The sequence below is a fragment of the Ambystoma mexicanum genome, chromosome 2p (assembly GCF_040938575.1).
Source record: "Ambystoma mexicanum isolate Mex_15411 chromosome 2p, UKY_AmexF1_1, whole genome shotgun sequence".
NCBI classification, from domain to species: Eukaryota; Metazoa; Chordata; class Amphibia; order Caudata; family Ambystomatidae; genus Ambystoma; species Ambystoma mexicanum.
The window spans coordinates 1,209,186,340-1,209,213,973 of record NC_090923.1 but is presented as its reverse complement, the minus strand read 5'-3'; the positions used below and the strand labels follow the sequence as shown (position 1 = coordinate 1,209,213,973).

Below are 27,634 nucleotides of genomic sequence, written 5' to 3'. Positions count from 1 at the left end.
ACGGGCGAGCACAAAAACATTTCAGGAAAAGTGACAGCAGGTTATGGGGGGGTTGCAAAAGTGACAATAAGGAGCCTGCTTATTAAATAGGGTGCCAAAGGATGCACCTCCTTAGTTGAAATGCATTAATAGCAGTGACCCCAAAGAGGATAAAGGTCCCCAAAGGTGAGCCTCTTACCGGACGATATCCTTGATAAATTGACGCAAAGATCTTCCAACTGTGTTGCGCTTGAGGGGTAAAAGGCAGGTGGGTGTATACCCTCTCCCCTCCTTGATTGAGCTGGTAACTGAACCCCTGACTAAAGTATACGACTCAGGATTCAGAGACTGAGGGCAGGTTGACAGGAATTGAAAATGCCCCATTTGCAGGCACCCTTCTTAACTTAAGCAAACCTGACCTGTTCCCTCCATTGGGGGGAGAGTTGAATTAGAGTATGGTGGGGTTCGAAGTGAACACCCAGAAGTCTTAATCCCCATATAGGTCATATCCGGAGGAAAGTGTGGCAGACAGACTATACACATTTTAGAGTACAACAGAAAGGCTTTAGGTACCTGGGGAATTGACCTCACGGGGAGAATTTGGGGCCTTTTGCAGTAAACCATCCTCTCTTCAACAGAATATACAAGGACTTAGTGTCGTCCTTGTAGCTCTCCTGGCTGGGGCGACTCAATTCCATTAAAATTAATATACTGCCAAAGCTTCCATTTCAGATGGTGCCTCTCAAAACAGATGACGGCGACATGGTTTAGGTTTGTGGCAAAGATACCAAACCGTGAAACTCCATATGGGGGGTGCTCCAGATATGGAGACATGATATGGCAGCAGAGCCGAGGGTCTTTGTGCCACACTGAGAAATGGATGTTCCTGGATCAGCTATAAAACTGCTAAATATGACCAAGACTTGCCAGGATATTTCCCGGCATCAGCTGAGGGTATGTGGTGGGCATGTGAAATGATATACGTTATGGCATTTTTAATGTGCCTATACACAAGTGTTTCAAGGCGCGACAAAGTAAGGGAGGGGGGAACAGACTACATCTTACCACGCCAGGTGTCATTCCGATGGCACAAGTGCATGGGAAGGGGAAAAGTGCAGAGGGCAGGGGGGGAGTGCAGTGCATGGGATAATAGAATAAATAAAATACGGCCAGCTGGTGGCAAGTGCAAGGTAAGTGCAGACATAAGTGCTGGTAGGGGACTGTAGGGATACAGAAAAACAGTCCCCCAGGTGCGGGGGTTACCAGGCAGGCAGTGCAGGTGTGCAACTGGTGGGGACTGGGCACGAGATGAGAAGGATGGCCAGGCAACCAGTGCAGTTTCAGCCAGGAATTCAGCAGGGGAGAAAAGCAGAAGCAAAGAGGGAGGTTTTAAGGTGCTTCCGGAGCCGGAGATGGTTCTCAAGTTTCAGGGAGGCTGTTCTAGAGGAATGCCCCAGCCGAGGAAAGGGATCTACCACCAAATCGTTGCTTGGAGAAGCAACTGACCCTGAGGGAGTTGGGGGCAGATGAGCAAGAGCTCGAGAAGGAAGATATTTAGGGAGAGAGTTGAAGGTATTGAGGCCACAGAAGGCCTTGGACAATGCAAAGGGTTTAGAATGCAGCCACTGGGAGCCAGTGCAGAGATTCCAGTTCTGGAGAGATACGCTCCCTGGGCTTGAGGCCAAGGACAAGTCTTGCAGTCCTGTTCTGGATGAGTTGCAGAGGGCAGAGAGTAGAAGCAGGCAGATTTATAGAGGCTGTTGCAATAGTCCAGCCTAGAGAACCAAATCTCTGGAGACGGTGAGATTCTGGGGGAGGAGAAGAATGGGAGAATACCTCTGAGGAGGTGCAGCTGGTAGTTTGACTTCGAGATGTCAGATGTGAGGAGAGAAGGAGTGTGGAGTCGAAGATGACCCCATGGTTTTTAGCCTTGGAAGTAGGAGCAGGAAGAGGGCCAAGAGAGGCCAGCCAGAGAGTGGCAGGAAAGGAGGCAGTGGGTTTGAGACTCATTGATCCACCTCAGCACTGCTTTCCAGTATTGCCAGAGATGGTACCATAACCAAATGTTAGTACTGTTTAGGGTGCAGTGCTGTTTAGGCTGCAGAACACTGAGGAGGAATGGGTCCATGTACCACAGTACACTTTCTACTCTTGGCGGCTTACCCACCCAATATGACGGCTATTGAGCAAGATATTATGGATATGTAGGTACTTGCAGCGAGGTTACAGGATAGGGCTAATGTCATTGAATGGGAATGGCATGCCTTCAGGGAATAATGTGCTACCAGTGGGTTGGGTGATGTGCTCGACTTGGAATGACGGATTTGCTAGGGGTTAGGGGGGCCTAAAGGTGCGAGAGGTTTGTATCTCAATTGTAATGAAAGTGATGTTTTTACAATTTTGAACAAAGGGTCACAAGTCCTTGAAATGGAGGCTTGAAAAAAGTTCAGGAACCTCAGAGCTCCCCTGAGCTAAATGCTTTCCTTGACACTAGACGCATCAAAAGTGGTTCTCTTCAAAAATACTATTACCAACCATCACCCTTGCATGGTAAGACTGGGTCCCAAAAAAAAAAATCTTGACGCATGTATTATGCATGGCCTAGGACCAAGCGCTAAATTCTCCAGGTGTCCCACTAAGGCCCAAACTGGCGCCCTACATCAGTCACTATTTCGGTTCAAGCAGTTTAATGCAAGTGACAGTTGGCTAATAGAGGGCACAGTATCAGTAGATTCAGTGCACTTGCAAAGCAGCATCCCTCTTCGATGCAATGACTGTAGCAAACAAACCGCTCAGCAACATGCTGGGGTCTCTGTATAAATCAACAATGTTCCTACTAGAACGGAGACAAAAGCAGGTGTGTGAAACCAGAGAACATCTTGGCAGCATTGTGCCATGGCCAGCCTTTATTTCTGCTGTTACCAAACCCCAGTGGCATAAAGCCAAAACTAATAATTTGGTCATGAAAACCAGACCAGCGAAACAATCCCTACTTTTTGTTTAACTATCAAATAATCTAACAGAAGGCATACAAATTATCTTCCTTCACAGGAATCTTTATCCATGTGCTTCTTTATGTGCCAGTTTTAAATTAAAGGCAACAGTTTGGGCTTTTCGAAATAATGAATGTGCCATGTATTCTGAAATGCCCAGTTGCTCCCATAATTAACAATCAACTGCAATGATCTGGCATTACTCCCAACAAATGATCGGTATCGCAATCATATGATAAAAGTGCTTACAACCTTGAAGGCGGTGTCCTGTTGTGCTGAGCACTCCCCCGGCAAGAATTTGCACAAGTACACATATGCCAGTCTTCTCCATTGCCATTTTTTTTTTTATTTACTACATATCACGAGGACATGTTCACCACAAGATCATAACCAATACCTGTGAATATTTAAGTCGGAATGCAGACTCTAGAGGCCACCATGACACTTCTACATTTGACCATGGCAGAAAGTTTTGCACAGGGCCTTGGAAGCCGGCCCCACTCCTTGAAAAACATAGCATGTTCACAAGTTGATGAATGCATGGGGAGATGAACTGTTAACGATTACCTAATGGCGGCAGCAGAAGTGGCCCATGTATCAGGCCAATGATGGCCTCACTTTAGCCAAATTAGTTATTAAGAATAGCAAGATTTAGGAACTGCGTTGCGAGGACAGCATTCCAAAGGCATGGGTTGGTCAGACAGAACCTGTGTTGGAAGGTGGAGAAAGCAAACTAGAAACAAGGGGCTGGGCCCGATAGTAAGCTTAAGGCAACCTGTGGTCTGGTACAAAAGGAGTCCCAGAAAATCCCTTTTACCCGCATCTGTCCAGCGGTGGACTGGCCTATAGAACTCTGGAGATTTCCCAGTGGGCCTCTGCACCCTGGGCCTCTTGTATGGTATTTCCAAATGTTCATAGGAAAAGCATTGGGCTTGCTGAAAATGTGTCATATGCGGCCACTTCTTTCCAGGGCCTCTTTTGGTCCCCAGTAATTAGCTCCAGGGCCTCTTAGTTCCCAGTCCACCCCAGCATCTGTCGGCACCAAGACGGTTCGGGCTGAAGGGGACGCTCTGGTTCAGCACAACCCGGAAATCATCAAGCTCCTAGACATTTCAAAGCTGTTTTAACCCTTACTGATCAGACTGCAAGTAAGCTTCTACCTCAAGAAAACGCAAGAGTCCTCCAACATTCATAGTGACTTGCAGGGACAGTCGCCTCTCCTGGCAATGTGCCTGGCAGAAAGTGGGATAAGGACTGTCGCAACGCAGCCAACTTTCCATGATGCAATTGCTGGAGTCAATGCAGGATTCCCAGCACTCCTGCCCTACTTGGACTATTTAGTAGGGTGGGACGTTTCAGCCAAGGGATCAACCTTCCTGCCCCAAGTAATGCCACCATATCGAGATTTGAAATGGTCTGAAACGATTTGGAAAACAACCACGCTGCTCACGGGTAGAGCAGCTTAGGGGGCGAGCAACCCATTCCAAAAGCTTCTGGTCCCATTCGTGCATTAAGCAAGGTTTGCAATAACCCATGTTGGCTCCGCATGGACCTCAAACGTGTGCAAAAAGCAGATCCTTCAGCAGCCTAAGAAAACTAAAGAAGCAGCCAAGGAAACCTCATGAAGCAGACGCTGAGCAAAGGCTGGTTCACAGATTAAAATTGCCTAGACTCTCGTAAGTGAAACGCTGTTCTGTTGGCCACCATGACAATGCCCAAGCCAACATGGCAGGCAATGGCTTCACTATCAAAACAAAGGGCAGCACCAGATAGATGGTTATGTCCCATCAACTGATTGTAAACTCTACAACTAGAGTGCATAGGATAAAGCAATGAAGCAGTACCTGGCCTGAACAAAATTCAGGCAACGCACCATGTGGACATGACATTGCAAATACAACCACTTCAAAAGAACACTGGTCAGGCTTTTGGCGACTTGACGTTTTAGCCAAAATGAGAAATTGACAACGCAGCAGTCACACTGCACAAAGAACACTGGTCAGGCTTCTTGGCGACTTGACGTTTTAGCCAAAATGAGAAATTGACAACGCAGCAGTCACACTGCACAAAGAACACTGGTCAGGCTTCTTGGCGACTTGACGTTTTAGCCAAAATGAGAAATTGACAACGCAGCAGTCACACTGCACAGAGAAGAGACAAAGCCACAAAGCACATAATCCATGGTGTTTATTCTGGTTGTCAAACTACACAAACATGATTGTGTGCACTTGAAGACTTATGCTGCATGAAGGGCACGCCACCTGTTCAAGGGGCCCTTGGTGGGGATGTATTTGACACCACAGCCATCTGGGACAAGGCGTTTTTCTGCACACATACTCTCAAACTCATCTGCGTTGAACTTGGTGAAACCCCATTTCTTGGAGATGTGAATCTAGAAGAAAGCAGAAAAAGGTCCATTAAGTCAAGAAACAACCACGGATAACATGGGTGTTCAGTGAAACCAATTGTCTGGGCTGTAACTATTTAACTAGCTTATTTTAGTATAGTCACTGTAGATAAACCAGAATTTGATGACAAATGTGATAACAAGCCAAGGCTGTCTCAGGGGTCCCTTAAAGCACTCCATATGGAATATGGAGCACATACACAACCCCAGAACGTCACTGTATGCAGACATTGCACACCACCTCCCGATAACAGCAGGAGCTGGTCGGCTTAATTGACTGCAAAACTGAGAAATCTGTTCATGCCAGAAACTTCTGCAAATTAGAATCAAACTTGTGAAAGGCAAGCACTAAATCATGTCCACTAGTTTGTGCAAAGTACGGTCAAACAGCAACCCAGGAAGACTGGGGTGTTGAATGGAGAAGAATGGTAGCAATGAAAGCTAAGAGAAAAATTGCGCAGACCCCAATGTCAATTAATCTCCCACACCATAAAAGGAAAAGCAAGAGATATGGACAGTTCTACAGAGATTTTGGGAGCGGAAGAGCAATACAGCGATGCAAGCACACAGCTTGCAGATTGTGCTGCAGGTAAATGGGGTATTTGAGGTGGACATGTGCACAACCTTAATGGAGATTAAGCAAGCGTGAGAAGACCAGAGTGGACTACCACACAACGGTAGCTTGAAGTGAAATTAATAGTGAGCATGATCAGACCAAAGCAAGAAATACAGTGCCAACTCACCTTCTGACGCCCAGGGAACTTGAACTTGGCTCTGCGTAGAGCTTCTATCACATGTTCCTTGTTTGAAGCCTTGGTGCGGACCGACATGATCACCTGGCCAATGTTCACACGGGCAACAGTGCCTTGTGGTTTACCAAACGCTCCACGCATTCCGGTCTGAAGTCTATAGGGAAGTGAACAGTTAGATTAAATCTAGCCACGGCATCAGAATAAACAGATTAAATAGTATTCCTGAAGACTGCACAGATGCTGCTGCCCTCAAGTCTACAAATGTTTTACAAACACAGCAATGCTGCGTCTAACAACATTGCCAAGAAACAATGAAAATAGTGTGAGATGAAAAGATTCTTTGTATGTATCCAAGGTCCCTTTAAGCTCTCCATACATGAGATGGAGCACATACACACCCAGGAATGTTACTGTGTGCAGCCATTGCACACCACCACCCGATTGCAACAGGAGTTGGTCGGCTTAATTGGCTGCAAAGTATTGCATTACGATTAAATTAAATGGCTTAAATTGGATTTTTACATTAACATACGGATTTCAGTAGACAGTTAGCTGCCATAGCAAGTTTTAGGATTGCATATTAAGTCACACGTGCACAGAGTTCCACAAGCATATCAATAATGAATGCTTCATAACAGCTGTGACCACTTATTCACCCAAGTTCCAAAACTATCAGGAGTCTCCTGTAATATGACGCAGGACGCTTTCATCACCCACACCACCAGATCCATTGAGACATTAACACCATACCTATCAGCACCGGCACAGGACAACATTTTGTTGATGCGGATGACATGGAAGGGGTGTAGGCGCACCCGAATGTGAAAGCCATCTTTCCCGCAGCTCTTCACCATATACTTATTGCAACAGATACGGGCAGCTTCCAGGGCTGGGGGAAAAACGCGACATCGATTCCAGTTTTAGCAATAGCTCAGTAAGGCAGAACCATTAAAAACGTCAAAAGGACAATTCTACATAAGATGCACGACAAACGAGTCAATGCCAAGGCCGCTTTACTTGCTGCAAGAGAACAGCAATTGGCTTGCAGATGTTGCAGCCTGAACTCAAGGTACAGTTAAACTGTAACGGTAATAAATGCTCAAACCAAAGCAGTATAGCGAAGCAGACCCATTTTTTTTTACAACGTCCATAATAAAAAAAAACAATCGACAAAATGCAATGTCTTGAGGGTCCCTTAGAGCACTCATATAATTTATAGAGCACATACACAACCCAGAAAGTTCACTGTTTGCAGCCATTGCACACCACCTCCCGATAGAAGCAAGAGCTGGTCGGCTTAATTGACTGCAATGCATAACAAACTAGGCACTGTCCTTATGACAGCCAACAACTGGCCATGTGAAAAACGTGCACAGATAACCAGCAATAGCATGTACCTCGCCAAGCGTATGGTTAAACAGATTTTTTTTTTTAAAGACCTGGCGCTATGCTGTTACCAGTCACTAAGCATGTGTACTCACCTTCAGAAGACAACTGCTCACATTCATCAGACACCATGTGACCACATAGTGGGAACTCGTCCACCTTTGCCTTCTTTCGGCCCAAATCGAAAATCCTGATCTTGGCATCTGAGAAAGAAAAAAGTATAAGAAAGTGCCTACAAACTGACATTGCTTGACAAATCACATCCCCTGACAAATCACATCCCCAAAATGTCGAAATGGCCGATTAAGCATGTACTGCATCTTACAATTTAGGGCAGCAAACAATGGCATAAAAATGCTCGTTCCTCATTCCTTCAAATAAGAGAAGGTGGGGGATGGTGAAGAGCTCCCAAAGCATGGACAGTATTGCTTTGCATCAAGTTGCTCTTTGTATGTTTCCAAGGTCCCTTTAAGCTCTCCATACATGCGATGGAGCACATACACACCCAGGAATGTTACTGTGTGCAGCCATTGCACACCACCACCTGATAGCAACAGGAGCTAGTCGGCTTAATTGGCTGCAAACGGCAAAGGTTTGTCTTTGCATAGACAGCTGCTGTAGCCGCTCTCGTCTATGCCCTGTCGTAGCCCGAGTTTTTTCTTAGTTTCAATCTGTATGTTTTCTGTATGTTAGTCCGCACCCATCAGCCTATGGTACCAGGTGCGCGTTACAAAAACATGCATAACATGTACAATATACACCACGAACTCTTGTTTAAAATGATCCGACCTAAATGCCTTTCCATTGAGCAGTTGATTACAACTAGAATAAACTCACCATTTCACCCCACTCCATAACCTTAATATTCACAAATACCCCCAATGAAGGTGTAGCGGACAAATCTCCAGCTTCCGCGAGTGCACAATGGTTTACCAAAGCATCTGCCTGCCACAGCGGAACCACCAGACAATGAGGATTTTCGGACGTTACCTTATATTCTCATTTGACCGGCCTCAACCCAAAACAGAAAGCTTATGCAAGTCATGAGCCTACCAAAATCTTGGCTAATCATTAACTCAGTTACTCATTCTTGTCCAAAAAGACTTGGGAGGGCAGGCACCCACTCAAACCAAAGTCAGCTCCCTTAAACTTTCAGGAGCACAACAGCTAGAGACATGGAAATTAACAGTAGTTCAGTATAACGAAGACCAAACCCACCACCTCCCCACCCCAGGATAAGAGGGGGGGTACATGTATACTTTATTGGCATCACAACTTCCTTAAAGGTGAACTCCCCCACATTTCCAATAAGCGCCATTGGCTTTTTTCGTGTACACGCAGGAATGTCTTCGGGAATTCTGCTACAGCTCCGCTCCTGGCACGCCAAATTCAGCATTGGTTCTACACAAATCACTAGCATCCCCCGCACAAGAAACAGCCCTCACATACTGGTGCACTATGTGCAAGCATTCTGAAAAGTTATCCAAAGCTTGAGATTATTTATGTGCACTAAACTGAGATACCGCTAAGCAAATGGCAGCAAAGCAGAGTATAAAACCCAACAGGGTACAAACTTCTCCACTAGCCGTCGACTACCGATAATTGACTCGTGGACTAAGTGATGTGCTACATATAATGGAGGAGACAAGTTAATAGCTTGCAACTTGTACTTTACCTCTGGGGGGCAACAGCAAATATGTAAATCTGTGCTTAACCCAAGTGCGATGGAAAAAAAGTCAAATTACAAGTGCTTATAGCAGTCCATAAAATTTCAACCAAATTGTGAAAAAGAAAACTTACCGGGAACGCCTCTGCAGAAACGGGATTTGGGATAAGGCTTGTTCTTGCAGTATCTATAACTAAAAATAAATTCAGTTAACCGATCTGCAGCACAAAACATGGAATGAAAAGGTAGAAATGCACCACAATGCCCCATTCAAATTTCATGAGCCGCCCAATGTTTTCTACATTAGTCAGAAACCAGCGAAAGAATAGGATTAGTCCACTTGTAAAGCAAGTAACGGAGGTCCTTCAAGTCATCCAACTTACACCCATAAGTGCTGCCATTAGTTTCCTTTCAGAAAATGGACCGCAATTAGAATGTGTCAAGCAATTAGAATGTGTTGATCAAAGTGATAGTCTTGATATGACCAACCCAAATAGAAGCGTATACCAGCCCCCTGCGCCAAAAGAATTCCCAAAGCCTTCAATTGACAGTCGGCATGCATCACTAACATTGGCAAAAAGCTTCCTATTATTGCAGTGTATCGGTGACCCGAGTTTAGGGTAGCTTTCAAAACTAGGGTTGAGGTGAACACCGTATCCATCTAGATGCGAAAATGCTCTGATTACTTAACGGTAATCTTAATTACTCCTAGTCCTAATCTACCTCCTCACAGTATGCACCCATGAAACCCTGCCTACCCCACAATGCAACTGTGCATAGCAAGCCTGTACAGACACTGGGCCCTTCCACACCAGGGGAGGGTGAATTGTACTGGGAAGAGGAGGACGAGTAATGCAGATTACCGGTAAATACGGGCATTACCGCCATGTCCCTCTTCCCAATACTCACCTATGAGGTACACCCAAGCCAAATCAAGTAGTGCCCGAAGGAAAGCAGGAAGCAAGAGGACACCCAAGAATCAATGCAAAAAACCACCAAGTTTGAGCAAACTGATCACAGCTGGGCCACGGACAGCACCCCCACACCAAAGTAACCATCCCTAGAAGTGCCCACGTTAAGCCTGTAATGACTACCCCGAGCATCCGCCCAGGAAGCAGTCATGCCCCTGGTAGAACGACCCTGCACACCCTAAGGGACAAAGATCAGAGGCCAAATAGGCCATATAAATCACCGACTTGACCCAGCAACTAATGGAAACTAAAGCCTCATTCCCGCACCAGCCACAACAAAAGTCACCGGAAGACTGTCAGAACGTTTCCGTCTTGGCCAGGTATTCCAGGACTATACGACGCACATCAAGGGGGTGCCATGACACCTCCTCAAGGAACAGGGTCAGGAAAAAAGGCCGGGGGAGCACTTCGAGTCAGATGAAACTTTGGGCAAGAACTGGGATCACACCTCAACACCAAGCAAGACATGAACAAACGAGCCAGCAAAGGAGAGCCCCTGTCCCCTCCAGACGTCGTGCAGAGGTGATGGCAACTAGAAAACACATCTTCAGCATAAAGGTGTTTAATGTCAACAAGGCAAATTGGTTCAAAGAAAGCCGATTGAAGGGAACGCAACACAATGGGCAGATCCCCAAGAGACCAACCCACAAGACCCAAATCAAACAGAGGAACACTAACCTAACAGCATCTTCAACGCAGCATACCAAGGCCGCGAAGTGGTCACTGCCAACCCCTTATCGAAACCATCCTGCAACACACCTGTGACACCAGCTCCATCACACCAGCTGAGAAAATGGGCAAAATGCCCATCATAGACTCAAGGTACTAGGATGTCTGGAATCGAGAATGGTTTCTGCCACCAGGGGCAAACCACACATTCAACAACCTTGCCCCCAGGAGCCAAGCTGACCAGTGGATCACAGGCAACCCTGCCACTGAAACCCCCTGAAAAGGGCAAGGCCAGCAGGGAATCCTGCCGGTGTCTGGTCAAAGTTTCGACTCAAAGGGTCAAGTCAATTCGAAAACAAAAGGATTGCATTTTTTTTTAAATGTACATTTTTTTTGCTTTAGTATAGGTAAAAGGTTTTTACACCAAAAACAGGAGTTTGTGGGGACCACCCAAATAAATAAACCCTTTTTTTGGTCGAATTGACTCGACCCTTTTGTCAAAAAAACCTTTTGAGTCGAAACTTTGACCTATAACCAATCCTGCTGGCCTCCCGCACCTGGAGATCCACAAGCAACAGTAACTATCCCCTATGAGGCCTGAAGGAAACCACCAAGATCACTAAAACTGTGCGCAGATTTTCTGGGCCACCCAGGAAAAGAGCAAGAGGTGGGGGGGATGCAGGAGACCGAGGCCACTTGATTACCTCCCCTCCCCCTGAATGGACGAACTGTAAGCAAAACCTGGGAACCTTGGCCGAGGAGGGGCAGCAAACGGATCCAACACCAGAGTCCTGAACCAGCGACACCCCGATTAGACAAGATAAACTGAGACGATCTGCAACCATTCTCCACCCCTAAAATGTGTACCGCCTCCAGGGAAAGCAAATGCTGTTCGGTCCAAACCCTGATGCAATCCACAAGATAATTCAGGGCTGGGACCCCGAACATCCTTGATTGCCGACATAGGCCATGGCAGATTCATTGTTGGTTCGAATCAACACAACCCGGTCCTGCAAGAGGGGAAAAAGCTACAGGAGAGCCCAATGAATGGCTACCAACTCTCAATTCGAGGAGTGAAGGAGATCCTCCCCATCCCACTGCTTCGAAGCAGAAATACCAGGGGGGGTTGGGGGGACACCCTAAGCCACTGGCATCGGTGGTCAGTATCACTTGAGGGGGACGATCTAACTTCACCCCCCCTCAACAAGGAGGAATTTCTCAACCACCAACCTACAGAAACTTATAGGACGCTCTAAATCAGGACCCTACATCAAGCGAGACCGAGGGGGACCAGTGAAGCAGAAGATGTACCACCAAGGGACCAAGCTGGAGGTGGGACCAGGAGACCAGAAAAAACAAGCCATATGCCCCTTAACCAGGATCTCCCATGCAGAAGGCCAGGGACATTGAAAGGAGCGACTGGAGATTGAAAGCCCTGGTTTTGGGCAGAACTTTCCAAATCCTGGTGCAGAAGAGCCCCTATGAAACACCAGGTCCTTCGAAGGGGCAAAACAGATTCTCCCACAACACCCCCATTTGAACAGGAATTCCCCACTCCTGGATTGATGGACGAGGAGAATGAGATTGAACAGTGCAGCAGAGATCCGCCTTGATCAGCCCGTCATCCAGGTAAGGGAACAGCTGGACCCCCTTCAGATGCAAATGAGCCACCGCATTCCTAAAGACCCACAGAGAACCTGCAGAACTGTAGATGCGAAGGGTGAAAGGGCGCAATAGGCATCCTGCAGATCAAAGGAAACCATCCAGTCCCCTGCTTGACCAGAAGTATAATCTTTTGCAAAGACCATCTGAAAATGAAAACCCCTGACAAAGAGTTGTTTCAAGTCCAGGATCAGACAAAACTCCCATCCCCCCCTCCCTCAGCCCCCCACCCGAGATTTCGGGGCCAAGAAAATCAAAGTAGAACCCCAGACCTCACTGGAGCTGTGGCACGGTCATCATGGCCCCTTTGGACAGAACCCCAGCAACCACTGAAGAAATGGCCGCTTTGACAGGGCCCCCGGGCAGCGAAGTCATGATCCAGGACTTCAATCAGGTAACCTTCCCAGACAATCAGCAGGACCCAAGCATCGGAAGACCACTGCCCCCACACAGGAAAATGTTGGACAGCCCCCCACACAGTAATTGTCAGACATTCCAGACGGAAGCCCTTGGATCGATGAAATGGGCCAGGCCTGCCCCAAAACTGCAGCGTAGCACCCAAAGCCTGCTGAACCCGAGGAGCAGACTTGCGCCATAACCCCATCAGCGTGATTATCAGCCCAGGACACCTGATGAACCTAGTCTTCTATTGTGACCTCGAAAAAGATTACTGCCCATAAAAAGAAGCCTAAGAGAAGGAGCCTTCTGGGAGTTCGAATTTCCAGTCCATCATATGAAGCGGACAAGCAGATATGCATGCACCCATGGCCACAGTGGTGCCCCCGACGCTATCAAGAAAGAACAAAAAGGAGTCTGCGCTGCATATCACAAGCACAGCCTGATCCATCTTCCATAGCCTTAGAAGCTGAGGCTCCCCAGTAACGTCGGAGCCGTATATGCACCTTAGATATTGGCCCTTGGTGCAAGATGAGAACCCACATGAGCCTTCTTCAGGACGACCTTAGATTTACGGTGCACTGGGTCCCGGATGGCAGCTTCCTCGCAGCCTTGGAGGAACAGCCCACCAAACGGGACAGATTATCATAGACAGCCACTGTGTACGGGATAAACTCAGCACCTTTCAAAGCAGAGACGTGCCATTAAGTGTAGCATGGAGACGTGTTCTGGGTCATTCCATTCACGTAGCACCTTCGTTTTTATATCAGATATCTTGGAAGGCCCAGTTTTGAAGCATGTTTTATTGCCTTATTTTAGGGTGAGGCGACCACTCCACCTCCAGCAGGACAGAAAACCCCAGAGTCCAAAATCTGAGAAATCAGTCTACTTCATCCTGGTAGATTTTCCTTTGGCCTCATTAGAATCAGAACCCACTGAAGACTGGATAGAGGCAGGAGGAGGAAGATTAAGCCGAAGCAGGGGGTGGCCCTATGCCTGCCCCAGAACACCATGCACTGCAATGGCCTGATTCATAAGGACTTTGATCTCCTTCTGGGACCAGGGCCATGGGCTTCTTGCGTTTCTTTGTTATGTCGACGTTCATGTCTCCTAGAATTAAGAGTCCACATGCCAACACAGAATGCAGTCCCACGCTGCAGAAGCTGTCACTAACAGGCAAGTAACGAGACGGGGCAATCTGCTAAGCAGAGCATCCCCACCCCGAATCAGGCCAACAGGGCGCCTCTCCTTAGCAGAAACATGGAGACAAACCATGCCTGCAAACATGCACCTGCAGGAAGAGGGGGCTGGGGAACAATGCACAGCGAACGGTATAGCCGTCGAAAAGCAACCAAAGTCGGCATGCTTTTAAATGCAATATAAAACTGCAAAAGGATCCCCAGGCCCCCGGAGGGGTCCCAGCCAGCCCTTCGCTCATCCGGGCCCCAATCCGCACAGGGAGCCCACAACCTACCATGAGAACGCTGCCGCCCAGCAGATGTCAACACGGAGGAAACCGCAACGATGCAACCAGAGCCCTGCACCAAGAAAATCCAGTTCCTGTCAGACAGGATAAAACGAATTGTGTATGGTGGGTAAGTGGGAGGTTTATGCCCAAGAAAAAAAAAAAAAGGTTCCTGCGGGAGAAGCTGGGCCTCATAGGTGAGCACTGGGACGAGGAAGAGGGACATGGAGGCAAGGGACAGCTACTGCCATGGTGGGGTCTGTTTGTGAGAAGGCAGTTCCAAAGAACCAATAAACTGGAAGATTGCCCCACATAATGAGCCGTTTCTCTATATTCTGGCAGGAATCAGCTCGCGATAGCATGGCTCCTGGCAATTGAAGTAAAAAAGTGCTTCCTCCTAAAACAGTCAGATATGGACAAATGATCCACTCAACCCATCCGGAGTTCATACTTAACAGCTACCCAGCTACCCTTTGTTTCCTACCTCTAACTCTCCAGGGGCCATATGTACTGCGCTCCAGTGCTTGCCAGCCAAGTTTTATTTTATTGTATATAATAGATGCACAATGTGCTTCATAAGCAATTCTTGTCTTGCTTAAACGCATTCCAAGCTACTGCTCAATCATTCTTGGTGTACACTTTTTGTATGCACCTGGCACCCTGTAACTTCTCAATGTAGAGCTGCTACAGTCAACTTTACTAATGGTGCATGCCAATACCATTTTTTGTTTTAATTGATAGTTGTGACCAGGATAGCAACACGTCAGTACATTTCTCCATGCAAGAAAACGTACTGTGTCGATATAGGATTGGAACCACCACATTTCCTAAAATCAGCAAGCTTCAGTGCTTAAGGAGGGTAGGGCGATACCATGCGGGCTAGCAGCCCACCTGAGATGCTTGATTGCACCAGCGGCATCGCAGTGTGGCATCCAAATTCGAATTATGAGTAAGTCAAGCTCTTAAAATCTGCTTTACAAGCCTATTGAAGGTTGTTGGTGAGTGGTGTGTTTGCGCAGCCACGTGCAAATCTCCATTAGGAGCCCCCCCTGAAGTCTTTCAGCAACGACCAACAACAAATGAGCACTTACTGAAACTCAGTGGGCAAAAAGTAGTATCCATGTGGTCTAGAACCAGTATGGTACAATCAAGATCGGGTTACACCATATAGGGGCTCTAAAGGGACGATTTAACATACTATGTCCAAACGGCAACATGTTCAAGTTCTTGGCTAGGTGATCATTGAATTGTTTGAAAAGTTGTTTACAGCATGTTTATTTAGTTGAATAATGATTAATTCAAGGTTCTAAATTCCAAATAATCACAAAAGTGGCAGGGCGCCACTAGTTGGGGCAGTGCTCCAGAAAGGAGAGTTTCTTTTGGATAAAGTGGCCGTCGCAACGGGGTATTTAATAAGCAAGTAAAACGACAAGTTTTAAGCGCAAAGCAGAATGTTGTGTAATAAATATTTGCACTTCTGTTATTCTTGCACATTAAAGTTATATTTTTACCTGTTCATATCAGGCAGTAATTAAAGTCCCCTCAGTGGCACTACGTATACCATTGGTCCGAACAAACCCATGGAGCTGCGGTTTGGATGAAAGCAGGGGACAGGCACCCATGTGCCAGATTCCTATTTTTTTGTTGAGTTTTTGCCCATTTTAGTCAGTACAAGTGGCTGATACGCCATCTGTAGGGCTGGCTAACTAAAAATAAACATGGCATAGAAAAGTCACTGATACTGGGCAAAGCTGAAGCAGCCGAAGCTCAGGCTAGGTCCTGGATGGGGAAGCAACCATCAGAGCCATCTGCTATGTGTATCTCTGGACGAAAGAACCCAAATGTTTGGCTTGCCAAGCCTTCCTTTAGTACTGCACCACAGAGAATGTGGTAAGGACAACGAAACGCTAGCCCTCAGACATCAGGGCTGTTTAGGGAGGAGACAGGGAGCGCAGTGCTTGTTGCAGCTAGAACAAACCCAGTCCTCCACTGTGGTAGGAGAGGGCCAATATGCTCTGCCTTGAAACATCCAGATTTTGTATAGCGATCTGGAGACAACCGTCTCCCTGCATATTTTTATTCAAGAACGGCCCTGCCCAACAGTTCTCAATTCATATAGAACTGCGAGTAAGCTGCTGCAACTTGTCAGCATGTGAGGAATCCAAGAATCCCCAAGGTGGGTATGCGCTCGCCTGTTTTTTTAATGAAATTGAACCTGGAAAACTTGCGGGGCTAATCCATTTTCCTATGCTCACCGCACAACATACACAGACCTGTGGAAGACACACAGCCCTCCCCCCCGCCCGATCATATTTAGTTGGAATATGAAAGCCAGGTAAATCAAGGAATCTCAGGAGGAAAGGTAAAACTATCCTCCTGCCATGGCCAGCCTAATTAACAAGGCTCCATGGATCCGCTGTGCCCTTTGTTACCTGCTGGTGGCAGCTTCACATACTAATCAGAGTTAATTTAAAAAGGCACACAGGTGGCCTGGTTGCAGGACTAAGAAAGAACAGGAAAACCGCTGATCTGCACTGTCAACCTGAAGGCAGGTCCCGTCTCGGTATCAAGGGCAGTGACCTGCCATGCCTGGGACTGTTTACAGAAGGCAACCCCCGCAGGGAGAACTCGTTAAGAAGGTAAGTCTGGTCTCCCCACAGCTTCAAGGGAGACCTGTCGCTTCAATCAGGGACCACAGAGCTCCATTAACCATTTGATCCACAACAGACAGGAAGATGGTTAGGACTTAGTACGTGTTTGTTGCTTCTAGCTCATCTTCTGATTAAATGTCCTGCCACCTACCCCACCAACCCCAAAGGCCTAGCACCTTTCCATCTGCTCCAAGAAGAGGGCTCATTTCCAAGCATGCCTCTACAGCCAACAACAAGCCTGAACTCGCCAACCCTGCCGCAGCCTCCTCCCAGGCCCTCTGCTCTGGCCACCCATATTCTCTAAAACTCGGGCATCCTGACCTGCCCATCATCTGGTCTCCACGCACCCTTCTCCTGCCCCGCTCGCCCACCCCCGAACTCTCCTCTCCCATAGCACCAGATGAGGATTTGTCAGCTCTACGAAAGTCTCCTATAAACAGGTGTCGTCCCCTGCTCCTCCGGAACCATCAAAGACAACATGGTCTCTCACGCCCCATCCTTGGCTGACCTTTGCAATAACTAATTTGCCACAGACTCCTTCCCACAAGTCCCTTCTCCTAAAAAAGCAGCCCGTTGACCCTTCGTCTTACCCAGCTATCACCCTACCACCCCCTTTCTGGGCAAACTCGTTGAGAAGCTTGTCATCCCCAACTGACCGTGGTTGGCTGCCTCCATGACCAATCCGGTTACAGGTCACCCAGAGGCATGGAAACTACGCACTTTCCAATTTGGATTCTAACACTCCCTCTGTTCTGATCCTCGAGCAGCCAACCACTCCATCCTCAAACCATCTCCACGACACCCTAGACATCAACAGGGATAAGGCATGGCTTACCTCCTTCATAACCGAAAATCCCAAGTGCAGATGGGTCCCTTTCTCATCCACCTCTCTGCATGTGGCGTCCCTCAGGGCTCTTCCCCATCACCATGGCTCTTCAATATCTACACCTGGCCCCTCATCTCCACTTTCTTCCCTCATTTCCAGTGCACATAGACACCACAGCTCTTTCAAGCTGCCACCCCTCTTCCCTCATACCAGACTGCTATGCAGGCATGGTCCTCTGCCAATGATCTCGGACTTGTGGCAGTAAGACAGGTAGGTCTCATGTGGACGCCTGCCCCTTGTTTCCTACACTCTCGGGCCTGACTCCTTTGGCTCCCACCCCGCATGCACCAGTGAAGCAAAAAAAAAAAAAACGTGGGATCATCTTTGACTCCTCCCTCTCCCCCCACACATCAGGAACCTTGACAAGAAGTCCAACTTTCAGCTGCACCTCTGGGGCATTCTACCTTCCCTCAGAAGCACCGTCTCCAGATCCCTGATTCTCTCAAGGCTAGACTACTGCAACAGCCTCTTCTGAAATCTGCCTCTTTCCTCCATTCAACTAATCCATAATAGGACTACAAGACTTACCCTTTGCCTTAAGCCCAAGGACTGCATGTCTCCAGCCCTAAAATCTCCCCACTGGCTCCCAGTAACCACAAGGATCAAATTCAAGAGCCTCTGCATCATCCACAAGGCTTTCTGGGGCCTGCGACATCTACATCCAGCTTTCCCTCCCTAAATACCTCCCAGAATCCTTCGTTCCTCTGACTCCAACTCTCTGCAGGTCAAAAGCCTCTCGAAGAAGAGTGGGAGGTAGATCCCTTTCATCTGCTGGTGCCCCCTGGTTGAACAGCCTCCCTTCACCCCTCAGACAATCTTAAAATCTGGAAACATCAAGGCCCTTTTCTCCTCTTCCTCCATGCACCTTCCTCCCCTCGCTAACTCTTCTGCAACAGCCGTCTGGCCCCTTCAGATTCTTACAAGTGCCAGACCACCCCCTACCAGTCCCCCCGGCACTTGCCTTTAGTTCCCTTACCCAGTCCATCCTGGTGCTCCCTGCCCACTACCCCCTTTTTCCCACACCCCCTCTGCACTTGCCACCTAGGCATGCCAGGTACTTACTCACCCCTACCCTTGGGACACTCCCCTCATCCCCCTTGCACTAACCAACTTGTACAGGCATAGTAGTATTGTCACAGGGCCAATATAACCGTGTTTTACTTCTGCGCCATACACATGAATAAAAATGCATGTGCATACAGGAGGTTGTTGCTGGGGACCTAGGATTGAAGGAAGACAGCCTACACCAATCAATGTGGCTTGTTTGGCTTTAAAAAGTGTGTCGAGACACTTGGCAGATCTAGTCTTTGCAAGGAGTAACTCACTCATCAGGACCCTGCTGAATGGACAGTCCACCTCTCGCCAGTGCAAGGGCAGGATTTCCAAATAGGGAAGCGAGATCCCTCCCCTAAACATCTCCCAGGGAACAGAGGGAATTACTAAATCCAGGACACCCTTCAGCTGTTCCAGAACCGGTACCCAGCCAGCACACAGCATGCCCCTGCCAGGCTCTGCAAGCAAGCTTCCTAGGTGGGAAGGGCCGGAGAGTTTCTGAACCAAACCCAGGACAAGGCCAGTGCCTGCAACACTCAGGTTTGGGCCGTCTGCCTTAAAGGGCACAAGGCCAGTGAAGAAGCTAGGAGTGCATCAACAAACGTTCGCCTTAAAGGACATTTGAGCCACTCGAGCCGACACTGACTGCAAGGCCGACGCAGTCGTTAACGCCGTCTGAGGAGACCAGTGCTTCAGCACCGCCAACCAGCACTGAATCGATTCCTGACCCAAAGCCGATGTGTAGGCCAGCATGCAGCTGCCTGTGCAGCCTCGCTCGCCAACTGATGACCACAGCTGTCTCCAGTCTAGAACTCAGGATGTGCAGTGATCTGAAATAGAATCGACCCTGCCGAGCACCAAGAACTTCTACAAGCACAGGGTACATTGTGGTTATGTGCCCCTTGTCCTGCTCCCCACAACCCATTGCTCCCTTTGTGTTGAAACCAAGTACCCTTGAACTATTGAGATTTACTTTACCAACTACCCTCCTATCAGTATCCATAGGAATCAATTTCCCTTCTTGAAACCGCCCTCTGCATTCCTTTACAGGGTAGGTATTTTGTAGTGTTCTAGTACTGTGTTGAATAATGTAGATATTTGTATACAACCTTGACTGAACATTCCCTTTTATCTTTGGGTAATTGTCCAACCCAAGATACACGACCTTGCAGAGCTAGGCCTGCCGTTCTGTCGAAATTACCAAAAATTTCGAAAGGAGGATTAAATTTGATTGCATTTCCAATTTGTTCAGATCCCTTCTGGTGTACTAGAGGTATGGGGCCGATTGATGGTTCAGAAACAGAAGTGCATCCCTAGACCACTGGCGCCCCGGAAGTTGATTAGTCACACAGCAGCTGTTTAATATTTGAAAGGCCATTGTTGAGGAGTGGCACATGACTGCACAAAGGATGTACTTTAAAAAAATCATTCAAGTTACCCATTCCTATATTTCAACATCAGTTTGAAGCAAAGTATATTTATCAGGTAACCCTACACAATTTAGAGCTCCAAATCCAAACACTAACGTACTATAATCCTTTCCTGGGCAGTGACAGACCTAACCAGAGGTCCAATCATAACCAGACATCAGTCCAACCCCAAACCAAACCTACAAGCTATTGCAAACAGACTTACAGTAGCAATACCTAGGCTTTTTGGAGTTCAGTAAAAATAGATCTAATCTGATTCTGCCCCCTTGAAATATGACCATCCGTGGGGGAATCCGAAAGTGCCCAAAATATCCATTAGATGGCAGCGCCTGCTACACATGCGGCTTGGTCATCTTGTAGACATTTTCGTCCCTACATAAACTGAAATGGGCCATAATTACTTCTTGTATGGTGCAAAATATTTCAAAAAGTAGCAGCCGAGTTAATTTCTGGACTATTTGATCAAAGGGCACCTTTTATTCCAGTCTATTCACATAAGGTTTTCAGCAAAATGATCTGGATTCCCCAATCCCCCATCAAATTAACCTTCCAGAATCTATTTGACCATCCACTAAGTAAAAATACGTAAACTTTATAGTTTGCAAGGGGTTTATTGCAGTCTGCCTGGAGACCCTAGATCCTAACTAGTAGTTTGGTACACGCGTGCCTTCTTACTAGTTTACAACATTGAAGCTGAAACCCCTTTAATTCAACAATAACAAGTTTGAGATAACCACCAGGTTGCAGGGCTGAAAACTGCCTATTACATGCCCACAAATGGACCAACCAGGCTGAAACGTGTACGGGTTTGCGGGGCTGCACTGCCCTTGTGCAGGACAAAGACTAATATGTAGTGGACATTTCTCTTCTGTGAAAGGATGGTGAGCTACAGAATCTAGATGAGACTAACCCGGGATGTAGGCCGGTTGATACTCCCAGAACCCCCCTTACATGTGCACAAATTGACTGGCGCTATGGCCGAGCCGCATGGCTGGTGGTAGCCAAAAATATCCTTTTCATAGACTTTTTACATAGCAGTCATACTAGTGTTGCCCAATTCAACAAGGAATCCATTTATTTTTTTAGGTATGGCAAATGACCCAAACTTGCATGTTGCAGATTTAAAGGGAGATCACCCGGGTCTGCAAAGCTCTTAAGCCAACTTAAACACTTTGCTGACATGCAAATTCTCATGCCACACAGGATTTGTCACCAGCAATAAGACATACGACATTACCAAAAACTGAATGGCAAATCACTGTTTGTACAATGCAGAGCTCTTACTAGTTTGATTCCCTCCACCCCCCCCCAATCGCCTGAAACTTGATGCTGTCTACTACTCCTTTACCATGGACGGCTCCATCACCCCTGTGCTCAAACAAGTTAAAACCATGGGGGGCAGGAGTGGTCTATCCGGATGCTGATCTGACCAAGCATATCAGGGGGGAAGCCGAAGGCCAAGACGTTGGTCTTGGAAGCAAGACAGCACAGGTTCAAAGCCGATCCCGCACTCAGAAACCAATATGGTATTAAGCACGATAAAACATAATCAATGCCCTCATGTCTTCTATAGCCTACACAGCGAAACATCGCATTGAGCAGACAATTTTTAACTCCTGCAAACTGCCGCAAGCTCGCTACAGCCATCGGCAAATTTATTGTAATGTGCTCCTTATGGGTACCTCAGATAGCAACTTTGTTAAGCTTCAACTATTCCAAAATAAGGCCCTCCGTGGGGCACTGGGCATGTGCCGCTCTAAGCATATTTCCACAGCCAAGACATGCAGTCCATTGGTTACCCATTAAACCTTGTATTGGCTTTAATACGTTGACACTGCATCACTCACCTACAATAATTTGCCCCTCTACCGTAACAAATGTATTTCCCAGAAACACTATGCACATTCACTCCGCACTGCCAGCAGTATTTCACTGAACACACTGCACAGATCTGGTTTTTCCCTACACTCTGGAACACTACCCCCCACTCAGACTAGCGCTCTTACGTTACCTTCAAGAAGCTGGTCAAAATTTGAATCAATTCGAATAATTACTGTTTTACTTCGGAACCACCACTACTAAGTTTGCCGTTTTAAGTGCCTCTTAAAACGGCATATATAGTCGGTAGTACCTGTCGCTCCTCCCGACTATATATGCATCGTGTGTACAAACGCAGCGAGAACCACGGGTTTGAAGCTGCCCACTGCCACTTGAAAACTACCTTAATTTTAAAATACAGCGTGGGGGATAAAACCTGGCTGGAGGATGTTGCTGCAAATCTTGACATGCTTCACCTCAAATGGTTTAAGGTCCCACCCATGAAGTTGGGACACGTTAGATTGAGTTTTCTGCAATGAGATCACTACTCTGTTTGCTCCCCAATGTGATTACCCGAGGCAGCTCTCTAATTAGTCATAGTCACTGAAGTGTCAGCACGCACAAAAACCTGCAACGGTCCAAAAGGTAACGGACTTCGGGAAACACAAATGAAATACCCTGCGAGAAAAACGATGCTTAGCAAACGCCACTAAACGTGCCACAACAGTTTCCAAATGTGTCTCTCCTAAACTGAAATTCGTCAAAGAAAACCAGGCACTCAAAAAGAAAATCTGAAGCAACCTCAACGAAAAACGGTCAATTGTTTACAACAAAGCAGAAACTAAAAATAACCCATTACTCGCATTGCATGGAATGGGCCCAAGATTCAGAAAGGGGCCTTAAAAACAGCCGGTAACACGACACACAAAAGCCGACTAAATCGCAACAAAACATCTCACTCACCATTGACCAATGAAAATTGTGCAGGTTTCGAATTGGTGACGAGCAATTATGGCTCGCTGATTTAGGTCTACAACTGCATTTGCCCTTTTACATCCGAGGAGTTGAACTCCAGCAAACTAGAACACCGTAATATCACACCAGCGCGCCTCCTAGGGGCAACCAAACATTGCCTTCCTCGTTACTTATACAAATGTCAAATAGTGTGACGGCATCGATCTTTTAACGTATTAAAGTTACCCACATTAAATGTAGAAATTTAGTGGCTGGACCTTGGGGACTCCCTCTGGAGCAGCATGCACACACAGTGGTTCTCCACCAAAGAGGAGCCGGTACTTCCAACCAACACCAATCGACTTAAGCTTCTTATGGGTCACTCCCGCTAGCCAACCTCTTCTTTACCTCAAGTGTTATGCACAGCAAAAACAGTACTAGACCACTTAAGCCAGTACGTTCAGAGCATCACGATGCTGCCGCAAGGCACACGTCACCATGCAAGAGACTGCTTGATCTACTATACCATGACAACCATAGATTTGAGATTAAAGGCAAATTACGGACAATTCATGAGTGAATTATGGCAACCAACTAGCTATTTAGAGTTGTGCAAGCACACCTGGCCTTTACATTCACCACGCCTTAGTCAGGGAGGGGTGGAGCAGAGATTGGCGAGAACTACCTACCTTTACCACAGAGAATCCGAGGTATGCTGAAATTTGATAGGCACGGATCAAAAGAGTAAGACTGTCGGGCTAAAGGAATGTAGTGACACCCCAGCCTCAAATTAACTCACATGGAGCCCATGTTACTTGAGAAGGCCCTTTGAAGGGACGTTCAACAGCACTCCCGTCATCTTATGTCCAGTGCAGAGACTGGGTCACCCCAATAACAGTTGTATGTAGTTCTGCATTTTAACGCCCCCCCCCGCTCAGACAAAAGCAGAGCAAACAACCCATTGTACAAGGGGAATAGCTTTAGTCTGTTTACTGACCACTATGGGGTTAAACATTTTACCTAGGAAGTGAAATGTTGAGCAAGTAGGGTACTACAATCCATAGACAGCTAAGGGGCTAGACCACAGATCCACCAAACCTTTGGGGATAACGTTACAAGGACCATATGATATAAACCGTGAGCTGCATTCTCGTTGAAAACGGACGCAGCAGCTATCCTTACACCAGATTGTACTTGCTTGTAACATTGATTTCCATAATTAGTTTATGGTCCAGGTGCCATGTAGCTTAACATACATCTACACTAGGTCACCTTTAATATGCCGGGTATAACTACTAGAATAGTATTCTGGTAATGAGTGTCTACTATAGCTGACAGCAGAAACCAGCCAATCAATTGCTCGTTTTATTTAATAACCAACTGTACAGGCCCAGTGTGTGACAGCCTACAAATGACAGCCAGACTCTACACTTCGCGCAAAACCACACATCCCTTCTGCTGCACAAGCAGACTTGAGAAGGGTTTGTCAACTGGTTATCACAAGCCCTGCCCAATTTCTACAACAAGGCAACACCATGCATACGACAATAACTTCATTCTACAGCAATAACCTTTGCAGAGATATTACCATGGGCACCAACCGAAGCCGAGGTTTTAACCACCGCCGTTTTTTTTAAGTGAGTTAACTATAATGCAACCTTATTAAAATGAGTTGGTGCGGTCGCTACATTCACTGAATTAGTGCCCAAGAACACTAGGCCACAATTCTACTTAAATTTACAGACTTTGAGAAACAAGTCATGAGGAGATACGAAAAGTATACCGTTGGGGCAAGAACGATTTCCAAATAAGATTAAACAGCCACATAGCTAAAGGTGAAGACACTACAACGTTGCGAAGTACCTGCCAAATGCGCCAGTGAGTTGGGCGTTATGTTCGGTCCAGCAGAGTCTGCTTTAGAACGGAGGAAAAGGCTTACGGGCTTGATTAAGGATACAACACTTCAAAAGAGTGCACACAATATACAGGGAAACCAGGGTGAAAAGGGAGCGGCGGGATAAAACCTGTACATCAGCTGGCACCTTAAAATCCAATTAAGGGTTCACGTTCATCACTGGTTGCTTGACAGAGCACCGAGACGGGACAGCCCAACCCAGATTTTCTCGGACTAAGCAGTCGACCATAGCGCCAGATGACCAGCAGGATAAAAAAGCCAATGCAATTTAACTGAAACGTTTACCAATACCTTCCACACACGGAGGGATACCCTACTCGGACATCTGAACCCTACTGCCGACCATTTCACTTATTACTTCATCTTTGCTACTCAAGACTACGCCGCTCAACTTTAGAAATTCTGTTTAATAAGCGGCCACTTCCGTGGGAATACAACACCCCTCCCCCCGCCAGCCACATGGTACAGATGAGACAGGCCACTCACCATCGCGCAGGGCGGCGACCCATGGCTGCAGTTGGTCACCTGTACAGAAAGAAAGGAAGCGATGTTACTAAAGGTTGTGCGGTCTGGTGTGAATTGGCGAACTTAAAGAGGCCACGGCAGCTTAGAGAAGTCACCGCCATCTCACTCACCTCGCCGAGCGGAAAGAGAGAGGGGCGGCGCTTGCGCAGTACATATGAGCCTGACTTGGCCTTTCCCTTTAGCCAAACACTTCCGGCAGCCATGTTGAAACGGGGACATTTCACCAAGAGATGACCAGTTTTGCCCAGCGACCCCTAAACGGGTAGGACTAGGTAATCAGCCATCTTCGCACGGGATGTCTAGCTTAAAAAAAAAAAATATCTGCGGAAACGTTCTGCTTGCCTTGAGTACACGACACTAAAATCTGCAACGAATTATCTTTCTTAGTTTTGAAAACATATACAATTTTGGTTCGTACTAGCATTTCGACCATCCCCGTACTTGGCCATTGCGCTTACAAAAATGATAATATTGTTTTGAACTGCCAGATTAGATTTTGAGCTAGAGATGTTATTCATAGTAAAGTCGGAAATGCACGGTTCTATCAACGACAAAAATGCAAAGTAATATGCTTTACAAACTTTAATCCTGTGATAAGAGCATCGAAAAAAACAAGAAACTACCCTACCCATGAACCCGAGTGAGGAGTAGTCTTGGGAGAAAACAATTGGCCGAGTTTTGGGAGAAATCAATCATGTGATTTTGCCAACCAATCACTGTCCCACTATACACATAATGATTCGGTTACTTGCAGGTACTCTTCATTACTCATACTCTTCCTCGTCACAGTACTTGTGAGGCCCCGACCGCCATATCACTCAGGACAGGAATCCATTCCATCTTTTTTTACCAACATCATACATGCCAACATCCTGAGGCACCTCGGAGGGTGTAGTATTGTACCTATCTATTTGCACTGGGTGCACACAGTGCTGCTAGTAGAATACAGCTATGTCATATGGAATGTGATGGGACCTGAGGGTTCCAAGAACTACAGTTGGTAACACAGGATGGGAGAACCTTACTGAAAGGATGTCATCTGTTTAGCTCCTTGCCCCTTTCTATATAACTAGCCCTGTAACTCTGTAACTTATAAATAAACTTACTCCTTTTATATATACTGGTCTCCTGTGCCTTACCTGAATCCAGATGTCTTTCTTACCATCCCCGATACCACAAATGGCAACGAGGATGGGATTAACAGGCGGTTGCTGGTTCCAGTTGGATTGATATATGTTTGCCTGTTGATCCCAAGATAAAAGGACCCACTGATGAAATTTCTGCTGACTCCTGGCATCATAAAAATGCTATTGGCAGAGTTCCATGATGCGCCCAGCTGTGATGATGCCCAGCGCCGGTTTCCTATGAGAGGATTTCATTGTATCCTGCGCAAGGAATAAGTCCTGCTATTTTATATTTATATGGCAGGCAGCCTCCTGAGGAGTATCCTGATTTATCTACAAACTGAGGTACTGTGCAGCATGTGATGGGGCGTTGCGGCAGAGTTTAAATTAAGAGCCAGACTGCTTTTACAAGCTGCCGAGTTACAGGGCTAAGGAGATTCTGATGCAATGAGCCGTTCATTATTTAAGGACAGGCAGCCTGAACATGGCGTGTGGTTTTGCACATATATAGCAGCTGCGAGGTATGCTGGTTGCTCTCCATTTAAGTAATTTACAATGAATGCAGCGCTGCAGCGTGTGGTGAAACTGCATGCTAGTGCAGTATGTTGGGTTTAGCTTCGGGCCAGACTGTAGTTGTTGCGGTCATCACGATAGCTATTGGGGCATTTGAATGTCTATTTATGCTGCGTGGCATGCGCTTTGACCGTTGACACTTTTACCGTGTTGGAGCTCTGTACGGCATGAAACTTTTTATTGAAGTGATGACGCAATGGAACGCCCGGAGCATATTAGTAGAGCTGCAAATCCTGGACTTATGAGTGTTCCGGTCAGCTGATTCGATCACACGTTTGTTTTTGCTTCTGTGACCGCACATGAAGTGATTTAAGGAAAGGCCGTACATACGTGAAATTACACGATGACGAATGCGGAAG

The 27,634-nt window shown here is 46.9% G+C and overlaps 1 protein-coding gene and 4 non-coding genes across 5 annotated transcripts; all 5 read right to left on the bottom strand.

Annotated features, from left to right (window-relative positions):
- Positions 1-5,142: 5,142 nt before the first annotated feature.
- On the bottom strand, positions 5,143-25,690 carry RPL10 (ribosomal protein L10). Its single transcript, XM_069645458.1, has 6 exons — positions 25,540-25,690; positions 9,318-9,376; positions 7,613-7,720; positions 6,882-7,020; positions 6,123-6,285; positions 5,143-5,364 (listed from the first exon to the last, which is right to left on the bottom strand). The coding sequence occupies exons 1-6, from the start codon at positions 25,560-25,562 to the stop codon at positions 5,209-5,211; spliced, it is 648 nt and encodes a 215-aa protein (XP_069501559.1). The 5' UTR covers positions 25,563-25,690; the 3' UTR covers positions 5,143-5,208.
- LOC138568123 (small nucleolar RNA SNORA70) lies at positions 5,528-5,662 on the bottom strand. The gene has a single exon (XR_011302495.1). It is a non-coding gene; the product is annotated as a small nucleolar RNA SNORA70 (small nucleolar RNA).
- Positions 6,474-6,607, bottom strand: LOC138568122 (small nucleolar RNA SNORA70). Its single transcript, XR_011302494.1, has one exon. It is a non-coding gene; the product is annotated as a small nucleolar RNA SNORA70 (small nucleolar RNA).
- Positions 7,309-7,442, bottom strand: LOC138568124 (small nucleolar RNA SNORA70). The gene has a single exon (XR_011302496.1). It is a non-coding gene; the product is annotated as a small nucleolar RNA SNORA70 (small nucleolar RNA).
- LOC138568121 (small nucleolar RNA SNORA70) lies at positions 7,967-8,100 on the bottom strand. Its single transcript, XR_011302493.1, has one exon. It is a non-coding gene; the product is annotated as a small nucleolar RNA SNORA70 (small nucleolar RNA).
- Positions 25,691-27,634: the final 1,944 nt, after the last annotated feature.